Here is a 20,012-nt window from a genome sequence, read left to right as displayed (position 1 = left end):
CAATCACGGTTAATGTTAACTTCATGTACACATAAGAGGGCTGATAAAGAATCATTAGTCTCCTTAATGAAATCATGGGTTCTATCCCTCCATCCTTTTCTATTGAAAACTGCTCTTCGCTTCAAAGTTGTTCTGCTTTATTAAAGCTCATTACCATTTCACTTTTAATAAATGCTCTTTAGAGTCATTACCTGCAGTAGAGTTAAAGGCTCAGCTATTAAAAGGTTACTTTAGTGTGAATAATGGCCTCCTGATATACTCAAGTTAATTACTATTGGAAACTGGTACTATTCTAATTTAATGCTGAAAGCCTAGTGAAGGATATGCCAGAGTAACAAAATTGTAAAAAAAAAACTATTCATGGTCAACAATCTATTTTCACAAGGATAATGTCCTCCTCTAACACTAAAGAAACTAATCCTGAAGGAATTCAGTTACCCCCCCCCCAACCAATATAAAAAATGGGAAATGAGGAACATTATTTTTAAAGAATGGAATTGAGTCTCAGATGTTCTGTCTGAATCAGTCGAAGCCTACTTCATAAACGACACTCCCCATAAATGAGAAAGAGAAAAAATGGTACAAATGTCCCTCATTCTTTTACTTCCTATCTTTAAAAACCTCAAAGTCAATTATGTAGATATAATTTAAATTCAATAGCATTCATCATTATATCCTTTCTGAAGAAGATTATTTAAAGCTATGAATGAGTGCCGTCAGCCTGTTCAACAAAGTCGTGGGCAACTTTAAATAGTAATGGTCAAATTGGGCAGCAGGTAGCCTAGTGGTTAGAGCGTTGGGCTAGTAACCAAAAGGTTTCTGGTTTGAATACCGGAGGTAAAAAAATCTGTTAATGTGCCCTTGAGCAAGGCACTTAAACCTAATTTTCTTCAGGGGCGCCATACTACTACGGCTGACCCTATAAAACAACACATTTCACTACACCTATCTGGTGCATGTGACAATAAAATGTATTGTTATTGATTTTCTACAGAGATTCAATAATTCCTAGTACAATAATTCCTAGTTCCAGTACAGTTACGACCTGTGCCCCAGGTCTCTATACCACATATGCAGCACATGCATTAGTATGTGGAGCACTGATATTACAGGGGGCACCCATCAAACTGTTATCAGGCTGCTTGATTCAACTCTCCAAAGTATTTATCTGGTCAATATGTCAGTGTATTATGTCTGTTTGTAACAGTGAAAATGTGAACGTATTATACATTTTATTTTTATTTTCAAGGACTCTTGGAAGATTAGTCCAAATTATGACTAAAAAGAGATAATAATAATAATAATAACTTATTATTATTATTATTATTATTTTCCTAATAAAATAAAATCAATCCAATGACCATTACTGTAATCACCATACTACTGTATTATCCTTCTGTTGAACTCTATGTTATCTTCTTCTCACAGACTTTAAGAGCACTTAAAGCTGGCCTCTTCATCTCCGGCACTATTTCAAGAGGTAAAAGCCTAATTCCAAGAATGACTGTATAAAAGGCCAGCACAAGGGCTTTTACATCACATTGGTATTCAAGGTTTGCTTGACAACAAATCAAATGTTCGTGTTTTTTAACAAGAAGCTGCAGAACACTTTACATGTTCTTATGGAATGTGTTATGGATTACTTTGACTTTAGGGACAGAGAGGCTAAAAACACCCACTAGAACCGATGGTAAAACCAGCAAGTGATATACAGTAGTGGTGGCTAAGAGTCACTTCCTGGTTTTACTGAGGAGTGGGTTTGACAGGAAGGGGAGAAGCCATTTAGGGAATTTGATTAAGCTGGCCCAGGGTGCCTGGGTTTGGTGGAACCGGGCTGCGTTCCGGGCGTGAGCCAGGCGCCCCGTTCTGTCTGACGTCGAATTCGGCTTAAAACAAAAGTGACGTTAAGTACATGGAGTAATGCGTAGGATTCTATGTTTTTATATCCAAAAATGATTGAAATAAAACCTAGTTTGAAAATGTGAACACATATTTTACGGAAAGAGATGTATGCATCATGCTGCCTTGTTGACAAAATGACAGAGCGGTTCAGATTACTGTTTGATTTGAGCAGGGCGTGCCTCCCTCACCGGCTTTGCCCGGGCCAGTTTATTCGAATCCCCTCATTTTGACTGCCATATTGTGGTCAGAAATGTTTGGTAACTAGGAAACTGTTCATAGTTTAAGAGCCTAGTTTTCTCACTCTAGTGAGAACTTTCTCAGTCTTGTAAGATATATTAATACCAGGTCTGCCCAGAGTTGCCACAGGCCAGATCAGCAAATAGATGCCTAACTCGCTCCATTGTGAAGGAAGAACACCAATGTCTGCAACTTCCAACCACACCACCCCCTATTCCATCCCTAGTCCAACTTTACTCCCTCCACCCCTCCGTTTCCTCCAGAGACTGACAGCTGGGCTTAGTTACATTTAAAGATGCTCTCACTGGCAGACCACAAAGCTTTCAAATAATCCATTTTCTCTCAATCACATAATACAGGAAGAAAAATAATAATAGCATGATGATATCACCACCTAACAAATTACACATATTCCACAAGCTAATGGGAAAATTACCTTAATGTTCAAGATATAGTGAAAAGAATCAATCTAAACTTCCATTTTTATTTGTCTACTTAAAACATGTACTGTAATTGCCTTATTAATTAATCTAGGCAGAATGCACTATGTGAACTTTTTTTCTAGCAATCTGTTTCGCTCGCTCTCAAGGTTGTGTGACTTTAACTCTACGCCTAAGTAAGACTTATGGGTGTCATTATGAACCCTTTCATAAATCCCCTGGCCCTTTTTGCTGGACACTAATAAGTACAGGTCAGGAGATCATCTGATCACTTTTTCACACAAGATTGCATTAAAACAAAGTCAACGATTAACCAGGTGACAGAGCATGCAGGAGGAATAGGGAGAGGCAAGTTGAAAATGTAGTCATGATGAAAATCTGAATTAATTTTGCCAACAGTAGACAGGTCGTTGATGTTTTGGATAAATCGTGTGATCATTGCCAGTCTCCATGATAGACAGATTATTTGCTGAACAATGTGTCTTTGAAGCCCACAGGTCAGCCACTGTCAGCCGAGCAGATACTGCACATTATATATGAAAGAATGGGCAGCCGCCTTCCATCAAAGACATGATGAAGAGACGTTATGCAGACATTTTTCTTGATCAAGAAAATGCAAACCGCTATTGAGCAATGGCATTGTTTCACAATAAATTCTTTCATTTTTTCAAAAAAACTATTGCATGGGCTGAATTGCTTTAGAGTAGCACTACTATTGTTCACGTTTCACATTAATGAGTAGCCAACAGAGAAACCAGTCACAATGATGATACTAACAGACATGCTCAACAAAGGAGTTTGAAGTATAGAAACAATAGAAAGCATTTTCTGTTGATGAGAACAAAAAATAAGGGGATTGCTGTTAACATGTATGATACTGTAAGTGTACCTGAATGCACAGACACCTCATTCAGACAAGCTGTTTCTTTTTCAGTCACTGTTACCTTTCTATTGCCTGCCTTTCTGCTTTTTATGTCTTTGAGCTTTTAGACGAGGACACAAAAGAAAGACTTGAAACCAAACGTGACTATCACACAGTGCTGTCCAACATTAATCAACTATTTTCCATCAATTGTGAAATATAAAGTGTGCTTTTGTGGCATCTGTGGCATTTCTCATGAAAGATGACTGGTGATATGGGTAAAATGAAGTGAATCTGTCTACTGCTTAACAGTGCCAGTCCAGCGAGAGAAACAGTCTTACAATAACAACCAAATCCAAGTCCTAGACCTAGAGTATACAGTATAGTAAAAGTCCTGAAGAATACGTTAGAAGTGATGATTCGGCACATAGCATAATAAAGACAGCAGGGAAAAATAGGTAATCTAATTTGTCTTTATACGCTGAAGTATTAAAAAAAGACAAATTACAATTAACATAAATACAGGTTTCTTGTATTCCTCTGTTCTACTGAACCTATTTTTTTGAAAAAAATGAAATATGAAAAATATGATTACAAAATTTTGCCAATCCGGCCAAGAAGATCTGTAAAGAGCACCACAGTATGGGTCATAATACCCATAAAACCTAGCGTTCAAATAAGGAAATGGTTCCAATCGTTTTTCCACCATTCATTTTTCCCACAGGGGATTTTAGAAACACTTAAAATAAGGGCTGTGTTTTGTGTAGGCTTACCCTGGCGTGACGTTATGATAACTGTGTAAATCTCATGTATTTACCCCCCATAACTAAAATGCTAATTAACTGCTAATGTGGCTATCATTAAGAACTACAAATGCCATGATGATCTGGACGAGACTGCCGAATCGAAGCAAAGGTAAGAATGTATACTATCTAATGTAAGCAAAATGTTGTAATTAATAAATTGCCTACATTGCTTTAAATTGACAATTCTGTGAACTGTCTTGTGCAAGTTTTAAATTGACACAATACCTGTTAGCAAAGGTGTCAACTAGAGATGACGTGCAGGAGTTGCAGGGATTTGTAGTCTTGCATGATATCTACTTTGAGGTTAATTAGCATTTTAGAATCTGAGAGTAAATAGAGCCGAATATATTGATAAAAGTCACCTTGTCCGAGGGAGATTAACATGCTTATCCAAACGTCAAGCCAGGGTAAGCCTACACGAGACACAGACCTTATTTTAAGTGTTTCTAATATTCCCTATGGGAAAAGTTAATGGTAGAAAAATGATTGGAACCATTTCCTTGTTTGACCGCTAGGTTTTATGGGTATTATGACACCTCCACTGTGGGGCTTTATGTCCACTGGACAGGAAAGTTGTCTCTATCCCACCCAAACAAGTGCTTGCATTACACTGATGAATGGAGCACCCTGCCAGATTACTTGATTTGATAAGCAGTACAAATCATCAGTAACATAATACATCACAAATTGTTTTGTCATAAATTTATGGTACAATTTATCAAATGACCATCGCAGTGGGCTGAGTTATGGTGTCATATCTGGCATGATGTCAATACTCAAGTAGAGTTGAGGGCAGCCTGGCTACAGTGATTTAGACACACTGTGCTATGACCTTTGCACAATGTTTAATTCATGTAGCAGGAAAAAAAATGCTGTAGCATTTTAAATCAAATCGTATTTGTCACACGTCCCGAATACAACAGGTGTAGGTAGACCTTATAGTGAAATGCTTACTTACAAACCCTAACCAGCAATGCAATTACTTTTTTTAGACTAAAATAAATACCTACAAAAAATAAGAATAAGAAATAAAAGTAACAAATAATTAAAGAGCAGCAGTAAAATAACAATAGCAAGGCTATATACAGGGGGTACCAGTAACAGAGTAAATGTGCGGGGGCAGCGGTTAGTTGAGGTAATAAGTACATGTAGGTAGAGTTATTAAAATGACAATGCATAGATAATAACAAAGAGCCGCAGCAGCGTAAAAGAGGCAGTGATCCCACCAGGATGCTCTCAATGGTGTAGCTGTAGATCCTTTTGAGGATCTGAGGACCCATGCCAAATCTTTTCAGTCTCCTGAGCAGGAATAGATTTTGTTGTGCCCTCTTCATGTCTGTGTTGGTGTGCTTGGACCAGTTTGTTGGTGATGTGGTCACCAAGGAACTTGAAGCTCTCAACCTGTTCCAGTACAGTCCCGTTGATGAGAATGGGGGCATGCTCGGTCCTCCTTTTTCTGTAGTCCACAATCATCTCCTTTGTCTTGACGTTTTGGGAGAGATTGTTGTCCTTGCTTCACATCACATGTTGTTACCTACCCTTACCACCTGGGGGCGACCCGTCAGGAAGTCCGGGATCCAGTTGCGGAGGGAGGTGTTTAGTCCCAGGGTCCTTAGTTTAGTGATGAGCTTTGAGTGCAGTATGGTGTTGAATGCTGAGCTGTAGTCAATGAATAGCATTCTCACATAGGTGTTCCTTTTGTCCAGGTGGGAAAGGGTAGTGTGGAGTGCAATAGAGATTGCATCATCTGTGGATCTGTTAGGGCGGTACGCAAATTGGAGTGGGTCTAGGGTTTCTGGGATAATGGTGTTGATGTGAGCCATGACCAGCCTTTCAAAGCACTTCATGGCTATAGACGTGAGTGCTACTGGTCGGTAGTCATTGAGGCAGGTTACCTTAGTGTTCTTGGGCACAGGGACTATGGTGGTCTGCTTGAAACATGTTGGTATTACAGACTCAGAAAGGGAGAGGTTGAAAATGTCAGTGAAGACACTTGCCAGTTGGTCAGCGCATGCTCAGAGTACACGTCCTGGTAATCCGTCTGGCCCTGCATCCTTGTGAATGTTGACCTGTTTAAAGGTCTTACTCACATCAGCTGCGGAGAGCGTGATCACACTTTTGATATGAATTGTGGGTGTATCATTCAGGTAACACAATTGCTTTATTTCTCATAGTCATCCAAATGTTCTAATCTTTTAGATATCTGTCTGATGATATTTGAATAAGATGATGGATATTCAAAGTTTACGTTCCAAGCTGTTAACAGAGTATATTGAATAATACACTGTTATCAGAATGTTTCACATAATTATAGGCTACAGCACATCACTGACAAGGCAAACAACTTTTATTCTTGATGGGAAGATACTTTAGTCCTAATCAAAAATCTATCATATCACCCTAACACACATACCAAACAATTAAAACAACTGAATAACTAGAAATCACACCCTTCTCACGATTATCATTATTGCTAGTTAGCATCCTCACAGCTTCTTCTATGATAAATACACAACAATGATCTCACAAAACTTGCTTGTGAATCATATCTGGCATATTGATTACTCATTGATTTATAATGCATTGTTTGATGGGAAAATACTGTCATGTTAGGCTAATTCTATGCATAATTACTTCATCAACAATGCAGTGCAATTTCCTCCAATATTTCATGATCGGTTTTACGATGCCAGACATTTTTTATTTGCTCTCCAGTGCAGCCTTGAAATAAAGGCCTGAGTCCAATGTAGTCATAAGATAATCAAGGAAACTGCAGTAAACAGTCAGCGAATGGCAATTAAAGGGAAAGACCTTCAAATGGTTCCTCAAGTCAAACCTTGATCCTGTATTGGACGGGAAATATTGCCTGTGTCCATCCCACCACTGGCCAGTCTTAAAGCTTACTGCGACGACTACATGGACTCCTCACTCTCAGGGTTTATGGTCTGTGTAATCATTTTAAGCAAAGAAACCAGTGCATTCAGTGGAGACGGTGTAACAGCTGGAGTCTAGGGAGGACAAGTAGAGTATGATTGATCATTGGGAGCAGTATAGCTGTGTACCTCTCACCTTCCCCTCGTGCTTATTGCCTGGTTCTGATCTCTCACATCTGTCTTGACTTCCAAAAGAAACAGTCCCCCAGGATACCTCTCACAGTTACATTCCTAACTCTGTTTTTATGGGTGAGAGGAACTTTGGGGTTAGAGACAAGACATTCAAACCATAGTTTTGTGATTTCCAGTATTTTAAATTGTACATGTTGTTGTATTGTTTAGCATTAGTTTTAGGGTTACAGTAGGTTAAGGTAAGGATTAGGGTCAGGGTCAGGTTCAGGGTTAGGGTTAGGGTTAGCGATATGGTAACCGGTTCACAAGAGTTTGCCCAAAAACGGAAAACATAAAATTGTACCTCAAACTGAATGTTCAAATTCTCAAGCTTCATTTTGTATTGACTACAATTCTCCTTTTTGCTTCAATTGTAAAACCTGTCATAAACCCCAGCAACCATGTCAAATCACAAAAACCATACCGCCCTCATCTTATTATTTTACAATTATAGTGGTTGCCAATATACAGTATCAGGGCCTTTAGAGGAGTCTACGGAGGAGCGGTGTAAACAGCCATGGTCTACAAAGCAGGAATGACCAAAGATAAAGAAATGAGGGGTGAAATGCACATGCTCGAACCCAAATCTATTGGGTAGTTACTCATTTCTAATGACCCATTAAATCAGGGCACATCTTGAGACCTCTTTTTCAAACAGAATGCAAACTAGATGGTGTTTAGAAAAGGGTCTGCAAATTCCCTCTCAAAAATTACTGCTGTCTTATGAACATGTCGTATAAATGTCGGTATGCTAATTGTGCATTTATAACATTCTTAATGGTTTGTTAATTTACCTCCTACACTAAGATTGCACTTGAAATGAGTTAATGACTACAGTGGGAGTTAACAACAAGCAATGGCAGATGCAGTACTCTAAACATATTTACCTACCTTTGCAAAGAGCATACATGGACTTGTAGATAATCAACATTAAAGTAGGCAGTTTAACCCTTTACATGAATAAGACCATTTCATAGATTCATTTTGGATTTCAATACACAATCCCATATTAAATGTTTAATTTCATAAAAATGTACAGGTAACTGCCAAAATAAAGGAAACATCAACATAAAGTGTCCAGAACTGCATGGCCAGGCATGACTCCAACACCATCATTAAGTTTGCAGACAACACAACAGTGGTAGGTAGGCCTGATCAATGACAACGACGAGACAGGGAGGAGGTCTATAGGGAGGAGGTCAAAAACCTAGAAGGGTGGTGCCAGAATAAGAACCCATCCCTCAACGTAACCAAGACTAAGGAGATGATTGTGGACTACAGGAAAAGGAGGACCGAGCACGCCCACATTCTCATCGACGGGGCTGTAGTGGAGCAGGTTGAGAGCTTTAAGTTCCTTGGTGTCTACATCAACAACAAATTAGAATGGTCCAAACACACCAAGACAGTCGTGAAGAGGGCACAACAAAGCCTATTCCCCCTCAGGAAACTAAAAAGATTTGGCATGGGTCCTGAGATCCTCAAAAGGTTCTACAGCTGCAACATCGAGAGCATCCTGGTTGCATCACTGCCTGGTACGGCAATTGCTCGGCCTCTGACTTAAGGCACTACAGAGGGTAGTGCGTACGGCCCAGTACATAAGTGGGGCTAAGCTGCCTGCCATCCAGGACCTCTACACCAGGCGGTGTCAGAGGGAGGCCCTAAAAATTGTCAAAGACCCCAGCCACCCCAGTCATAGACTGTTCTCTCTACTACCACATGGCAAATGGTACCGGAGTGCTACGTCAACAGGTAATAAAATGGCTACCTGGACTATTTGCATTGTGTGCCACCCCCAACCCCTCTTTTCACGCTGCTGCTACTCTCTGTTTATCATATATGCATAGTCACTTTAACTATACATTCATGTACATACTACCTCAATAGTACCCAATTGTACATACTATTTCAATAGGAACCAATATACACCGGCAGTTAGGAAAGCTATGGCTAGCCTTTTCAAGCAGACATTTTCATCCTGTAGCACAAACTAAAAAAAGTTCTGGGAAACTGTAAAGTCCATGGAGAATAAGAGCACCTCCTCCCAGCTGCCCACTGCACTGAGACTAGGAAACACTATCACCACATATAAATCCACTATAATTGAGAATTTCAATAAGCATTTCTACGGCTGGCCATGCTTTCGACCTAGCTATCCCTACCCCGATCAACATTCCTGCACCCCCCAAGCTCGCCCAAGCCTCCCCCATTTCTCCTTCACCCAAATCCAGATAGCTGATGTTCTGAAAGAGATGCAAAATCTGGACCCCTGCAAATCAGCCGAGCTAGACAATCTGGACCCTCTCTTTCTAAAATGATCTGCCGAAATTGTTGCAACCTCTATTACCAACCTGTTCAACCTCTCCTTCATATCGTCTGAGATTCCAAAAGATTGGAAAGCTGTCGCGGTCATCCCCCTCTTCAAAGGGGGAGACAATCTAGACCCAATCTGCTATAGACCTATATCTATCCTACCCTGCCTTTCTAAGGTTTTCGATAGCCAAGTTAACAAACAGATTACCGACCATTTTGAATCCCACTGTACCTTCTCCGCTATGAAATCTGGTTTCAGAGCTGGTCATGGGTGCACCTCAGCCACGCTCAAGGTTCTAAACGATATCTTAACCGCCATCGATAAGAGACATTACTGTGCAGCCGTATTCACCGACCTGGCCAAGGCTTTTGACTTTGTCAATTACCGAATTCTTATCGGCAGACTCAAAAGCCTTATTTTCTTAAATGATTGCCTCGCCTGGTTCACCAACTACTCTGATAGAGTTCAGTGTGTCAAATCTGAGGGCCTGTTGTCCGGACCTCTGGCAGTCTCTATGGGGGTGCCATAGGGTTCAATTCTCGGGCCGACTCTCTTCTCTGTATACATCAATGATGTCTCTCTTGCTGCTGGTGATTCTCTGATCCACCTCTACGCAGACGACACCAGTCTGTATACCTCTGGCCCTTCTTTGGACACTGTGTTAACTAACCTCCAGACGAGCTTCACTGCCATACAACTCTCCTTCCGTGGCCTCCAACTGCTCTTAAATGCAAGTAAAACTAAATGCATGCTATTCAACCGATCGCTGCCCGCACCTCCCTGCCCGTCCAGCATCACTACTCTGGACGGTTCTGACTTAGAATATGTGGACAATTACAAATACTTAGATGTCTGGTTAGACTGTAAACTCTCCTTCCAGACTCACATTAAGCATCTCCAATCCAAAATTAAATCTAGAATTGGCTTCCTATTTCGCAACAAAGCATCCTTCACTCATGTTGCCAAACATACCCTCGTAAAACTGACCATCCTACCGATCCTCGACTTTGGCGATGACATTTACAAAATAACCTCCAACACTCTACTCAACAAATTGGATGCAGTCTATCACAGTGCCATCCGTTTTGTCACCAAAGCTCCATATACTACCCACTACTGCGACCTGTATGCTCTCGTTGGCTGGCCCTCGCTTCATACTCGCCTCCAAACCCACTGGCTCCAGGTCATCTACAAGTCTCAGGTAAAGCCCCGCCTTATCTCAGTTCACTGGTCACCATAGCAGCACCCACCTGTAGCACTCGCTTCAGCAGGTATATATCTCTGGTCACCCCCAATTCTTTCTTTGGCCGCCTTTCCTTCCAGTTCTCTGCTTCCAATGACTGGAACAAACTGCAAAAATCACTGATGCTGGAGACTCATATCTCCCTCACTAGCTTTAAGCACCAGCTGTCAGAACAGCTCACAGATCACTGCACCTGAACATAGCCCATCTGTAAATATCCCATCCAACTACCTCATCCCCATACTGTGTTTATTTATTTATCTTGCTCCTTTGCACCCCAGTATACCTACTTGCACATTCATCTTCTGCACATCTACCATTTTTCAAACAAGAAATAAGACAATAAATGGAAGACTTGAGCGTACATTCATCTTCTGCACATCTACCATTTTTCAAACAAGAAATAAGACAATAAATACCCCCCCAAAGTCAAAACTTTGTAGAGCCACCTTATGCAGCAATTACAGCTGCAAGTCTCTTGTGGGTATGTCTCTATAAGCTTGGCACATCTAGCCAGTGGGATTTTTGCCCATTCTTCAATGCAAAACTGCTCCAGCTCCTTCAAGTTCTTTAAGTCATACCACAGATTCTCAATTGGATTGAGGTCTGGGCTTTGACTAGGCCATTCTAAGACATGTTTCCCCTTAAACCACTCGAGTGTTGCTTTAGCAGTGTGTTTAGGGTCATTTTCCTGCTGGAAGGTGAACCTCCATCCCAGTCTCAAATCTCTGGAAGACTGAAACAGGTTTCCCTCAAGAATTTCCCTGTATTTAGCACCATCCATCATTTCTTCAATTCTGTATAGTTTCCCAGTCCCTCCCGATGAAACACATGATGATGTTCTCGGGGGGATGGGAAGTGTTGGGTTTGCACAAGACATAGCATTTTACTTGATGGCCAAAAAGCAACATTTTATTCTCATCTGACCAGAGTACCTTCTTCCATATGAGTCTCCCTCATGCCTTTTGGCGAACACCAAACATGTTTGTTTCTTTTTTTTAATGCAATGTTTTTTTTTCTGACCACTCTTCTGTAAAGCCCAGCTCTGTGGCGTGTACAGCTTAAAGTGGTTCTATGGACAGATACTCCAATCCCCGCTGTGGAGCTTTGCAGCTCCTTCAGGGGTATCTTTGGTCTCTTTGTTGCCTCTCTGATTAATACCCTCCTTGCCTGGTCCATGAGTTTTGGTGGGCGGCCCTCTCTTGGCAGGTTTGTTGTGGTGCCATATTCTTTCCATTTTTTAATAATGGATTTAATGGTGCTCTGTGGGATGTTCAACGTTTCGCATATTTTTTTTATAACCCAACCCTGATCTGTACTTCTCCACAACTTTGTCCCCGACCTGGTTGGAGAGCTCCTTGGTCTTCATAGTGCCGCTTGCTTGGTGGTGCCTCTTGCTTAGTGGTGTTGCAGACTCTGGGGCCTTTCAGAACAGGTGTATATACAGAGATCATGCGAGAGATCATTTGACACTTAGATTGCACACCGCTGGACTTTATTTAACCAATTGTCTGACTTCTGAAAGTTGCATTAGTTGCATCGGATCTTATTTAGGGGCTTCATAGCAATGTGGGTGAATACATATGCACACACCACTTTTTTTGGTTTTTTTGTTTTGTTAATTTTTTTTGTAGTTATTTTTTACATTTCACTTAATTTCATGAAATCCAAATAAAAAATAAATTTTAATTACAGGTTGTAATGCAACAAAATAGGAAAAACGCCATGGGGGATGAATACTTTTGCAAGGCACTGTAGTGTGTTTACACAGACAGTGGTGCAACAGCGCCTCTTCAGCCACCCGCGCCACGGCCTCTAGAAAGCGGAGACAGTACAGGTGCATCAAAGCTGGGACCAAGAGACTGATAAACAGCTTCTATCTCCAGGCCATCAGACTGTTAAACAGTCACCACTAGCCAGGCTCCACCCAGTACACTGCCCTGAACTTTAGCTAATGTTACTAGCAGGCTACAACCCGGTACTTAGAGACTGCTGCCCTATGTACATAGAATCATTGAACACTGGTCACTTTAATAATGTTTACATACTTCTTTACCCACTTTATTTGTATACTGAACAAAAGTATCAACACAACATGTAAAGTGTTGGTCCCATTGTTCATGAGCAGAAATTAAAGATCCCAGAAATGTTCTTCTACAATTTTGTGCACAAATGTGTTTACATCCCTGTCAATGAGCATTTCTCATTTGCCGAGCAGTATTTCTGTTTGTAATAAAGCTCTTTTGTGGGGAAAAACTTATTCTGATTGGCTGGGCCTAGCTCTCCAGTGGGATAAATACCATGAAATAAATGAACAACGTACACAAACCAAAGAAAATACTGTTCGTAATTTCTCTGGTCATTTGGTCATTTACTCAAATCTCCCTCAGCAAGGGGATCACAGAGCCACCACCAGGATCCACCTCACAGTCTCCTATCAACCATCGGTAAAAGAGGTTGACACATCACCAGTAGTTCTAGTTCCTTTTGAATCTAAAAAGATTGAGTCATAATAACAAATTATACATTGTTAATTCCTATCATTTTGACATATTAAAGCACAAACATTTAAATATTCAATTAATTTGGAAATGTTATTGAATTCATTTGTTTTGTGTTCAACAAGATTTACAGAATTGTCATGTTTTTTGAACAACTCTTTAGTATTCCCTGACCCCTTGCAGACACCAGGCTTCTAAAATCATACACCCATAACATCCTCACTTAAACGTTATCCTCCCATCACAACAAAGCAAGCCATTATATCAGTGCATGCTAATCTCCTAATTAACAAGCTAATTAGGCAATTACAGCTTTGCTGAAGGATGCTTAAATGAAATATGTCAACACAGTCACTGCTTTCTATGGCACCTGTGGGTCTTTTCACATGTCACATTGGAAAGCATAATATACATTTGAACAGATGAAGCATAATATCAATTTAAACAGATGACGAAGTGTTGTATATGCACACTCATGTGTAGTTCAAACAGACTAGCATTCTCTGTGTAAAAGTCCTCATTTCATTACTAGTGATGAGTTCATTTGGCTCAGTAATTGAAAGTCCTTAAACATTTTTTACCACACATCCTTTTCAACTATACCATGCCCATTCCCAACAAAATCCACAGAAGGTAAATCATAGATCATCAGAATATTTCATTATGCAATGTGATGGGTAGATGTCTTGCCCTGGACTCAAGTGGTGTAGCTGTAACAGCAGTAATTTATTTCAAATGTTAATATGTTCTTTATAGAAGTGGGGCTTGTTTCAATGAATCCAGATCAACCAAAAGCAGGTATACAGTATAATGAACTTTCAGTTATGACGAACTCCTCTTTAAACCAACTGAGGTGGAATTACAAATGCATTAAAAGGTGCTTTTTTGTATCCCTCAGAAACAGTGGTTTCCTACTGCAGATGATTAGGGTTAATTAGGGTTAAGTTAATAGAAGAAGAAGAAATTATTCATTTTAGATTAGTAATATGGTTTCAGAATTGAAATCATAGTTTTATGACAATAATGCGCTCCTGGTTATGTAAACTGTGCTGTGAACGTACAATGCTACTGTGTCGTTTTGCAGGGGGCTGTCATAGTACGGAAATGAATTATGTTGACATATGGCTGAGAACAATGGTGAAAAGTCATGCTATGCAATGCAATGAAGAATCATGCACTGCAACAGAGGAGAGGAGCTCGAGCTGTACCTTTGAGCCCTCCTTGACAGGTATGCAGTCTGACTTGACAGCTCAGTATTTCAATGATAAATGCAGTAGTCCTGGGACTCCCTATTCACTAAACTCAAGAGTGTGTTGAGCTGATACTTCAAGGTCAAGTGAATAAGAAAGAGCGGAACCACACAGTTCGCTAAAGAAGAGAATCTCATTTGCTTTTTGACTTAGTAGAAGCTGCTTGCCACGATCTCAACCTTCAGACCTTTTAGGTTCTTGACTGAGTCTAGAACCAAATCTCTCTTAAATGTATTTCATGATTTCTTTCAAAAAAGAAATGTAAAAAAAAAAAAAAAGTACCTGCACGATGTTCAATGAAGTGATGCAAAAATAGTTGGTGTTCCATTCTGATAGCACTAAACCCCTTTTGTCCATGTCCAATGATGGTTGTTTGATCCAAGAACATTTTGTAACTTATCTCAAGAGTTTTGAATGCACTGGGAATGCTCTTGAGTCAAAAGGTGTGCCCTTCAGTTTTCATTAAAGAGTCTGTAAATTTAGTTACTGTTTTACCTCAAAACAGTAAATCAATTTCTTAACTAATGAAACCATACAATCTTGTCTTTTAGGCTAACAGGGCTTTTGCTCATTGGCATGGATGAGCCCCTTTCTGTCTAATGAGGTCATTTCTGGTGAATATCTGTCCATTTATGGGACCCCTTTTGGCTCAAGAGCACCCCCAGAGGCAAAATTTCTGTATGGCCTCTTTAATTCAGTCTTACAATTAATTAAGATAATATAACATGTTACGTGATGGTTCGTATGGTGCCACCAGGACAGAGTTTGTGTGAACTTCACTATCACCAACATGTTGAGCTCTCTGTCTAGTTTACACCAAGGTAGGGTGTGGTCCTTTGTAGTTCAGAATGGTGCTTGTAACACCAGGGTAGTGGGTTCGATTCTCGTATGGGACCACCCATACGTAAAATCTATGCATGCATGACTGTAAGTCGCTTTGGATAAAAGTGTCTGCTAATGGCATACAGTGCATTTGTAAAATATTCTGACCCCTTGACTTTTGTTACATTACAGCCTTATTCTAAAATGGATGAGATTGTTTTTTCCCCTCATCAATCTACACTCAATACCCCATAATGACAAAGCTAAAACAGGTTTTTATAAATGTTTGCAAATGTATAAAAAATGAAATACTGAAATATCACATTTACATATGTATTGGTAGTGTTTTTTTAAATTAGGATCCCCATTAGTTGTTGCAAGAGCAGCAGCTACTCTTCCTGGGGTCCACACAAAACATGAAACATAATACAGAATGACATAATACAGAACATCAATAGACAAGAACAGCTCAAGGACAGAACTACATACATTTTTTAAAAAGGCGCACGTAGCCTACATATCAATGCATACACACAAACTATCTAGGTCAAATAGGGGAGAGGCGTTGTGCCGTGAGGTGTTGCTTTATCTGTTTTTTAAAACCAGGTTTGCTATTTATTTGAGCAATATGAGATGGAAGGAAGTTCCATGCAATAAGGGCTCTATATAATACTGTACGCTTTCTTGAATTTGTTCTGGATTTGGGGACTGTGAAAAGACCCCTGGTGGCACGTCTGGTGGGATAAGTGTGTGTGTCAGAGCTGTGTGTAAGTTGACTCTGCAAACAATTTGGGATTTGAGACATTAAAGTTTCTTATAAAAAGAAGTGATGCAGTTAGTCTCTCCTCAACTCTTAGCCAAGAGAGACTGGCATGCATAGTATTTATATCAGCCCTCTGATGACTCTTTACTCAGTACTTTGTTGAAACACCTTTGGTAGCGATTACAGCCTCAAGTCTTCTTGGTTATGACTCTACAAGCTTGGCACACCTGTATTTGGGGGATTTCTCCCATTCTTCTCTGCAGATCCCCTCTAGCTCTGTCAGGTTGGATGGGGAGCGTAGCTGCAGAGCTATTTTCAGGTCTCTCCAGAGATGTTCGATTGGGTTCAAGTTCGGGCTCTGGCTGTGCCACTCAAGGACATTCAACGACTTGTCCCAAAGCCACTCCTGCGTTGTCTTGGCTTTGTGCTTAGGGTCGGTGTCCTGTTGGAAGGTGAACCTTCGTTCCAGCGCTCTGGAACAGGTTTTCATCAAAGATCACTCTGTACTTTGCTCTGTTCATCTTTCCCTCGATCCTGACTAGTCTCCCAGTCCCTACTGCTGAAAAACATCCCCACACCATGATTCTGCCACCACCATGCTTCACCGTAGGGATGGTGACAGGTTTCTTGGCATTCAGGCCAAAGAGTTCCATCTTGGTTTCATCAGACCAGAGAATCTTGAACATAGGCCACTGTGTTATTGGGGACCTTCAATGCTGCAGACATTTTTTGGTACCCTTCCTCAGATCTGTGCCTCGACACAATCTTGTCTCGGAGCTCTACGAACAATTCCTTTGACCTCATGGCTTGGTTTTTGCTCTGACCTGCACTGTCAACTGTGGGACCTTATATAGACAGGTGTGTGCCTTTCCAAATCATGTCCAATCAATTGATTTTACCGCAGGTAGACTCCAATAAAGTTGATCAATGGAAATAGTACGCACCTGAGCTCAATTAGGAGTCTCATAGCAAAGGGTCAGAATACTTATTTTTTTTATACATTTGCAAACATTTCTAAAAACCTGTTTTCGCTTTGTCGTTATGGGGTATTGTGTGCAGATTGATGAGGAAAGAAATTATGTATTCCATTTTAGAATTAGGCTGTAACGTAACAAACTGTGGAAAAGGTCAAGGGGTCTGAATATTTTCCATATGCACTGTATATTATATACTCATCCCACACTTGCTATTCTGGGGTGTTTGCATGATTTCAATGAAACAGTCTTATATGAATGGTGTGTAGGTATATGACGCTTAAATGTTGTAGCCATGCATCCAGCTCAACAACTTGTCTGCTGCCATAGCAACTGCAGGGGAGCGCTGAGCAGCGCTGCCTGCCTGTGCAATGCATGTCACCCATAGCAACGACCAATCAGAAGTTTCTATCCTTTTGTTCAAGCACAGTGAAGATAGAGGATATGATGGGTGGGATTTCAGGACCATGCATCTGCCAGCAATAGGAGACTCTGGTCGTCAGTCGCATTCAAACACAACATTGATTGGTCGAAGTGGTTTATTTCAAATATTATAAACATTTTTACTGCTTGCCTATCCTATGAGCCTCGGCTTGGTAGAGATGACTATACCATAGCCCTGAAAAGGAAAAAGTCTGTGCAATTCATTATCAGTTCTGTATTAAACTATATAACGATCTGATTAGGCCTATGCATTTAATGGAATGACAGTATTTTGGTGCACGTGCACTTGTGAGGCATACGACAAGTGGAACTACACCGTTATTTCGTCATTATAATCACCATCTCAAGCAATGCACTAGAATTTTAGCTTTCGGGGTTCCAGAGAAGTGACAAGAATATAGACCCCTCCTCTGATGGGCGGAGCGTGCATTTGTATTTCGATGTTGTCTTTTTTTTCTCCAGCTCTTGTTCTGACACGTTTGCACTGAGTGAGTGGCATTGGCACACTTTCAATCGCTCACTACCTCTGCCATCAAACAACATAAAGCACACAGAGGCAGAGGCTCGCGCTCATAAATTTCAGCAGGCAGATATTTTTGCGCATCGCTTTACAGCGTGTAGCCTAATTAATTTCTCGCTGTTCTTTTTTTCTATAATTTTTCCACTAATGCAAAACATTTAAAAAAATAATTGCAATAAATTTACAGGTAGCAGGTAGGCCTACTAATTTACTGCCTAAGTGTTGTATTTTTTATATTTTCATTCACATGTTTATTGTTAATTTTCACTGGATATTTTGTTTCCTGCTGACAATAATGGGGATTTGAACATTTTCAAGAGGAATTGTACGAGGAAACATAATCAAAAGAAGACGACTAATAAATGACAGATCAGCAAGGAGCAATCATACACAACTCGTCAACTCAAAAGAGAAAGACGAATTGACAAGAGGACTCCTGCAGGATACGAGGGTCAGCGGCTGTCATTTTGACAAATAAGTTTGAACAATTATAGCTTATGTATTTTCGGACAAAAACATTTATAGATACTCACACTTCGGACCGTGCATAAAGAAGGAAGATTGCAAGAAAGTGATTACTTGGACACGCGATATTGATACCATTACTGGTACTCAGCTAACGTTAGCCTATTTATTTTTTCTTATAGGCTACGCGTAAACGCAATATCACCAATATACAGCTCTCTAACGCAACACATGTTGTAGTTGTTTTTTTATATGTGAGTTTTTCAAGCCAAGTTTCCATTTGTGTGGCTTCGTGATTCTGTTTCGGCTGACTATGGACGAACAAGCCCGGATCATGCAGGCTCTCGGCGGTGTCAGCTTGGCTGGCCACTCGATACAAGGAGGCATGGCACTGCCGCCTCCACATGGACACGATGGGATAGATGATGGGAGAAAACAAGATATCGGTGACATTCTGCATCAAATAATGACCATTACTGACCAAAGTCTGGACGAGGCGCAAGCAAAGTTGGTTCATTTATATGTTTTCTTTACAAAACACTTTACGCACCATTACTCACTATAGCTAATTAACATTAACATCCATGTAATAAAATGCTGATCCATATGGCAATCCCATGGTCAAAGTTATTTGCAGGGGCCAATGTAGATTAAAAAGGTAACACCTGTCATCCAATAATTGTAATAGTTTTGAAACGTGCTTCTGGCTGGGGGGAGGCAAAAAAAACTTGTATGCGCAAAGTGCAGACTTTACATTGCATTTACACATAATGTTGCGAATTGGTAGGTTGGGGCTCCTGTAAACATTGATGCGTATTTGTAAAGTACTGTTTTACAGTAACTTCTGATATTTAAAAATAACGTTGGCTAATGTCCAAATTTAATTCCATGTTAAGTTATTTACCAATAACAACAATTTTGAATGTAGGCCTACACTCTTAGTTTCAATTGTGCATTTTCTACTAATAAACTTTTTTTTAAACAAACTTTGAAGTCTTACATAATAGCATTTCAACAAACAATGCATCCATCGTCATTCGTGTTGACAAATCACTGTTTATGCTACAACTTTGCGATGCATGTCAACATGTGCAAAATGAGCAAGACCTCGAAGTTATTGTAAAGAACAAAGACACATTATTATCTCAAAAGTTTTAACAACTGAGGTGTTATAGTGACTATATTTCAATGTTGGTTCTTGTCTCAAACTGAAACAGGAAACATGGACTGAACTGCCACAGAATGAAACCTGCACTCTTCAGCGTCCTCTGCGAGATCAAAGAGAAAACAGGTAAGACTTCACATTAATTCAAGTGGAAGATGTAACAACAGGACTGTATCAATAGGCAACATTGCTGAGCCCCAACG

General features: G+C 40.2%; 1 protein-coding gene across 11 annotated transcripts in view; it reads left to right on the top strand.

The window, feature by feature from the left end:
* Positions 1–18,153: 18,153 nt before the first annotated feature.
* The window catches only part of pbx3b (pre-B-cell leukemia homeobox 3b), an 88,245-nt gene continuing 86,386 nt past the window's right edge, over positions 18,154–20,012 (top strand). For 3 of the 11 annotated variants that reach the window (XM_020471146.2, XM_031819705.1, XM_020471134.2), the window contains exons 1-2: positions 18,157–19,151; positions 19,862–19,935. In XM_020471146.2, coding sequence (XP_020326735.1) covers positions 18,958–19,151; positions 19,862–19,935 — 268 coding nt within the window. In that variant the 5' untranslated portion in view covers positions 18,157–18,957. Of the gene's footprint in view, positions 19,152–19,855; positions 19,936–20,012 lie in introns of all 11 variants that reach the window. The other 8 variants (XM_020471139.2, XM_020471167.2, XM_020471127.2 and 5 more) reach the window with 7 other exon arrangements.

Source organism: Oncorhynchus kisutch, linkage group LG3 (genome assembly GCF_002021735.2).
Source record: "Oncorhynchus kisutch isolate 150728-3 linkage group LG3, Okis_V2, whole genome shotgun sequence".
Classification (NCBI taxonomy): domain Eukaryota; kingdom Metazoa; phylum Chordata; class Actinopteri; order Salmoniformes; family Salmonidae; genus Oncorhynchus; species Oncorhynchus kisutch.
The sequence above is the reverse complement of the archived record's forward strand: the minus strand, read 5'-3'. Positions and strand labels throughout refer to the sequence as shown.